The sequence below is a fragment of the Rhipicephalus microplus genome, chromosome X (genome assembly GCF_043290135.1).
Source record: "Rhipicephalus microplus isolate Deutch F79 chromosome X, USDA_Rmic, whole genome shotgun sequence".
Lineage (NCBI taxonomy): Eukaryota > Metazoa > Arthropoda > Arachnida > Ixodida > Ixodidae > Rhipicephalus > Rhipicephalus microplus.
Genome location: NC_134710.1, coordinates 145,985,458 through 145,991,831, shown reverse-complemented (window position 1 = coordinate 145,991,831; position 6,374 = coordinate 145,985,458). Strand labels below are relative to the sequence as shown.

The 6,374-nt window shown below is 43.4% G+C and overlaps 1 protein-coding gene across 1 annotated transcript; it reads right to left on the bottom strand.

Moving 5' to 3' along the window:
* Positions 1-1,925: 1,925 nt before the first annotated feature.
* LOC119175495 (uncharacterized) lies at positions 1,926-4,804 on the bottom strand. The gene is made up of 2 exons (XM_037426424.2): positions 4,731-4,804; positions 1,926-2,332 (listed from the first exon to the last, which is right to left on the bottom strand). Exons 1-2 carry the CDS (start codon positions 4,740-4,742, stop codon positions 2,057-2,059), a joined length of 288 nt encoding a protein of 95 aa, XP_037282321.1. The 5' UTR covers positions 4,743-4,804; the 3' UTR covers positions 1,926-2,056.
* Positions 4,805-6,374: the final 1,570 nt, after the last annotated feature.

The window sequence follows — 6,374 nt, the reverse complement described above, 5'->3', positions numbered from 1 at the left end:
CCTAAATGGCACCAGACGATACCACAAACAGTGGACCCCATCCTCAGCGCTTACCAATATTGCTCAAGATTCAGCGTTCATACTTGTACGATTGTCAATTAAGAAGCAAGTATCGCGCATATCCGAGCCACCATAACAACACGTCAATATTCTGTATTTGGTATTTTACTACAAAAGGCATACATAGGTGATTCTAAGGACCATAGAGTTTATCAAGCTGCGCTTACCATGCAACGCTTGCACGAAAAGGCATGTGTTTCCAACGCTTTGCCAAGACGACATGGTGGTGGCACCTACCCGTCACCTTGCGTTCAACACCTTATCCCCTCCGAGACGGGCGCACACAGCGCGCGCTTCGTTATCCAAGATAACTGCCAGATAGCGCTCATGTCTCACGTGTGACGTGGTTTGATGCGCCCGTTCGCCTCCGCTGCAAGCTCGGGACACTCTAACGCAGCGCCTCCAGAATACCATTCACTGACTTTTTTTTTGCGCGGTACATCAAATAAACGTTTTGTTCACTCTCTCAGACGCAAGACTATCGTCTTTCGACATTTGCAGTGTAACATGCAGATATGGGGCTAATTTTTAAAGACAATAGTCTTTCTTAGGGACCTTCGACGAAAAAATTTTGGTCTGTCTGTCCGTCTGTATGTCTGCGTGTTTGTCCGCCCTTACCGATACCTCAAACGGCATCAAACGTTTTTGTCGTTTTCCATAACTTCAAGAAAGGATAAAGATGAAGAATATTTCATTTTGGGTGCATGTACCTTCGTGCATCGCGTTCAGAAGGCTCGGCCACATGATCCGTCGCCGGCCGGCAGAACAAATATACTTGAGTATGATATGTTCATACTGTTATAAAAGGTACCTCGGCGAAATAGGACAGTGTTTTTCTGTTACATAAAACGGGCATTACGCTGACAGGGTGAAAAGTTATCGAGAGCAGTGGCACAGAATTTTAATGTAGCAGGACACAACTTTGACGATCTCAAACTTTACATACTTCAGTCAAACTTATGGTCCACGGACTTTCAGTCCGCGAGCTCAATACTTTCCAGCCAACAGCTATAAACGTTTGTAAAGGGGTTCTTGAATCCAATCGATATGGTACATACACAGCGAAAACCAACAATAGTGAAGCCCTCCCACTAAAAATTTCAAACCTACTATTGTTATGTGGTGCTTCTTCTGACAACCAGGATTTAGCGATACGTCTACTCCCTACCTACTCAGCGCTTTCTTCTTTTCTTTTTATTCACGTAACACCTGTTCCTTGGTTCCTTCTTCCCTGACACAAGTAGTCATTGCCACCCCCTTTTCACACCCCCGTATTCATTGTTGCCCTCTCCCCCTCTTTTTTTAGGACAGAAAAGAGGGCACGAAGCATATACGTGCTAGCGCTAAGGAAATAAGTTCTAGCAAGACAAGTCTACTTGTGGAAGTGTCAGCACGAGTACAAAACCACTGTTGTTTCATAAGTGAAGTATTGATGTCGGGACCAACACTTACTTGAATGTCCTTTTGTCACCAAAACATTTTACTCCAATAAACTTTATCGTGACCAAACGAATAATCGATAAGGTTAATCGATAGAAAGGCGATGGCCATATAACACGTTAAAATTGATTCTGCACACCACACTTGAAAGGTTTTGGAACGTGAATGCAGGGTTGATGATGACAAAGACACACACGCACACACACACATACACAAACGCACACACACACACACACACACACACGTGCGCACGCAGATACACGCACACACGAAAACACACACAAGCGTCGAAAAACGATCCTAGAATACCAGCACTTCAAGGACGCCGCCCACTACAAGCATACAAATTCAGCAACTACTATAAAATTAAAAAAAAGCATTCTACGTCATCTTGTCATCAATTAAGTGACGACAGAAACCACATGTGGATGTCTACGTGGTTTATTCATTCGCACAAGATAAAATAACGATCATGAAATTAGTGAAGGTCCTCGCCAGCGTCGGGGCTTCGGCTAAAAGCTTGATGGCACCCTCTCTCATATCAGCTTGGCTGGTATTACCAGTATCCGTATCCACCACCGTATCCGCCACCGTAGCCTCCACCATAGCCGCCCCCATATCCGCCTCCATAGCCACCTCCATAACCATGGCTGACTGTAAGCACGGGCTTGACTATGTGGGACACTGTGGCCACCGGTTGCTTGACGTACGTCACAACTGGCTTAGATACGTAGCCAACTCTGACCACTGGCTTGGACACGTAAGAAATGGACGCGTGGCCGTAGCCACCAGCGGTGACTCCAGTGGCCAGGGCGCACGCCAGCAGTACCCACTGCAGAGGAAGAAGAAATAGGTTTTAATATATGCTGACTACTTGCAGCGCCAAGGAAATAGGACAAAGAAGACTCGAAAGACAAAGACCTAAAGTAGATTTACAATACAAATCGTAAGCAAAGCGTGGGAATACTTGTCATAAATTGGCGCTTGATGTTTAAAGTACAGGGGTGAATTGTGTCGAAATACTCTGTTTTCACAAAGGTGTGTCACATATATTAGGAACAATCTACACAGCTCCAGTGTTGCAAAGGCTAAGTGTAGCAAGGGTCTAGTTTGACTACCAATATGGTAAAAAAAGAATAAAAAACATATTCGTTGAATGCAGGTCTTTCGAGGCAAGGCTTTTTTGTTTTTTGTTTCTTTTTTATTTTTTGTTTTCTGTTTCTTTTGATTGTGGCAAAGTCACAGCTTTGCCACAATCAAGCAACGAACGCGATAGCAACAAATTGGAAGGTCACGCGCAGAATGGCAAGCAGATAGAAACGTGCCCCGCGTTTCTCACACACAAACGACGCACGAAACGTGATCTCCGCTTTTGTGGCTCAATGGTTAATGCCTCCCATTCACGTTGCATAGGTCCCAAGTTCGATTCCGCTTGCTGGAGTATTGTTCTGGGTTATTTTTTCTTGCGTTTTCAAATATATAGAAACGTGTGCATATACGGTGAGTGACGGTGACGCCGGCGGCAAAATCTAGCTGAGAGTGTCGATATAATTGCTACCGCAATAAAATAAAACTCCAGAGGCTTTTTTACTACTGTCATGGAAAAGGGCGTATGAACAATATATTACGCATGACAACAGTGGGGTGAGGGGAAAATGCACCGAAAAGAAACAAGAAGCGGCTATTCGCAGGTCATATAGGATAAAAGCCAGGCTCGTAGTTCGAGGGGGGGGGGGGACCCTAGGGCCCCCCTCTTTCAGAAATTTGGGTAGGGTGTGTGTTTTACCGAGAACATTATTAAAAAATTGGTTTTTTTTTCAAGACCTTCAACAGGTGCCCCCTGCCGAAAAAAATTCCTGGTTATGGGCCTGATATGTGCTATCGTTCGTTAAGCCTTGAAGACATTGTGGTTGAAGTGTTAATATGGCCTCTTGAAGGCATTCTTCCCTATCCCATATCTGCAGTGTATGCCTCACCAGCGCATCCTCTATTTTTGAAATAGAGGAGGCGCTGGCCTCACCTACTGACAAGACCTCCCGAATGAAATCATATATATATATATATATATATATATATATATATATATATATATATATATATATATATATATATATATATATATATATATATATATATATATATATATATATATATATATATATATATATATATACATATATATATATATATATATATATATATATATATATATATATATATATATATAACGCGTTATTCGAAGGTCGTAGGTTCGATTCCTGCTCTCGGCTGGTTATTTTTTCACCCCCTTTTTCTTCTTATTTACATTACACTTGTTCTAATAACTTCTCCTATACATTCCTTGGCGTTATTGTCTGTTAGATCTCATTAATATTATATATATATATATATATATATATATATATATATATATATATATATATATATATATCGCTAAGTGCATTACGCCTTCAATAAATTTTTATTTTTGTGAACACATTTCTTTGTTTTCACAACATACGCCAAAACACATAGAAAAAACGGTGCGTATAGATGGCAGCATTTGTTGGTCTATTTCACAAGCACTATATTAAATTAAATTGACGCATTATTAAATGACTAGAGGAGGAAACACTCGTCCAAAGCACAAGTAGATGGGTGTGAAATGGCGCAGCTCCTGACAAGATCCAAAGACGAAAGTTCATACTCAATCTCTTAATAACGAAACCACTTTTATTTGGTCTTGAAAAATCTGCAAAGTCGCATTCCTAGTACAGGCTCATTCACGAACGACTGGATTATCCTTGTGGGGCAGAATGCTTTGAATGGAGCTCTTATGCTGATTTTAGCTCCTGGTTCTTGAGTTGCAGTAGAAAAAGCATATCGTCGGAATAGTTGTGCGTTAATCCTACAAATTCGGAATACACACACACAACCCCTTACATGGGTTTAAAATGGTCCCGTCTGATGAGAAACATCTGACTGTCCTCCGTGTTAGCTATGGCTTGGCGAGTACATCTTTTTCAACGTACCGACATTAGAGTTTCATAATATTCTACGAATGGTTCTACGACAAGAAGACAAACTATAAGTGCCATACTTTCACGACACGCAGAACGAAGCTCTAGAGAGATTCCCATAAACTGAGCCAGCAAACCGTGTGAACACGGAGCTCACTGACCATGTTTTCAGGGAGCCTTACATGCAGAATACACTCTTGAAAGAACCGAACATGAAATGCATTTACTCACGTAAAGGTGCATCTTCTGAAATGGGAAGAGCGAGGCTTATCGGGTTTTCAGCGGGAAGGTTGTGATGCCGGGGCCCAGACAGCTCGGCTTATATACGCCAGAATTCGGCCTTAAAAATGGGTGAGAGGGGAAACACTCAGTTGAAAGTGTTGACCTGGTGCGAATTGTTACGTAACACGGCTTCCTGGGCCGCAACCTACAGTCGTTTCTTCTTGCTCTTTTTTTAACGAAGCCGTCATTAGCAGTTTTTCAGGCGGGGACGCTTATTTTTACTCGAGCGTGTCCATTTATTATCCCATTAACCCGAGCCCGCGTTCAGCTTTCATTACACCTGCACTCGGAGACGGAAGAATAACTCTCACTTGAGGAGATCCGGTCAGCGGAACGGGTTACGAAATCATTACGGTGAGAAGGCAAACACCACACAAATCCTCTCAAAGAATTTTTCTCTCTTTCTCCTTTTTTCATGAAGCGATTTCTGTGTTACATTTCCCGAAAAAAAACGAGCAAGAACCTTTCATTCGAAAAACAAGAAACCAGGTGTGTCTTGAGAGCCATAGGTGTATATTACTGGTGCACTTGTGATGTTCCCAAACGCGCGGCCTGTATACACTGTTCAATCATCACGTGAACTGGTGGCGCACCGCCGACTTTCAGCTGTTATGGAAGGGCACGCACAAAGGGTACAAAAAATAGAGAAAACGTTAATAAAAGTGAAGGAAATGTGGTAGCTTGGTTTTGTTGGTGTAATCGCTCTTGAAAGATTGCGGCCATGCACAGCAACGGTGCCCATGAGTCTGAAATTGCTCTACGAAGGAAGCACGGACGAGCGACCTCAAAAATCTAGGCGAACTGTGCCAGGGACCAGGGGCAGAAAAAACGTATCACATATATCATATAACCGCAGCACAGTGGACCAGGTGCGTGAGTAAACCGACACGTTGGGTGGAAGCGTAGGCGTGCGCCCACTATAGAGGCTGGACGGCTTGCCTTTCCTTATTTATCCCCGGGAATCCATAGACCAAAGGCAAGCTGTTTTGAGCACCCATCATTACTTCATTTCTGTTTCATATGCAGTGATGGAGTGATCACGAGTGCGCGTACTAAGGTGCCTTGATGGACGCTTCCTCCACCCGCTTGTGTGCCTCAATACGCACGCCCGGAGAGGAGGTGAACAAGCGCATCGAGGTTGTGAGAAACGAAGAAGTCGTCGTTTATTTGCAACATAGGCACTCTAGCCAGCGCGCACTAAGGTCAGCGTCCACTAGGATGCCTCGCATGCACTAAAGCCCCTATATATTGTGATATCAATTATATGGGCACTATAGGCTGGATGTTGCCGCCGGTGTCGGTGTCACCGTCACTCGCCGTATATGTATGAGTATCTATATATATGAAAATGCAAGAAAGAAAGAAAAACAGGAAAAGGCTCCAGCGCGCGGAATCAAACCTAGGTTCTCTGAATCGCTAGTGCGAGGCGTTAACCACTGAGCCATCGAGGAGCACGTCATTCACCCTTCAAATGGCAAGCTATTATATCTACTACTTACCACTGCTGAAAGGCACCTCGGGGGGAATTATCGTGTTTTCAGCATTACCAGCAAAATGGCGCAATGAGTGCCCGTCACTACATTGCGAGGCGGC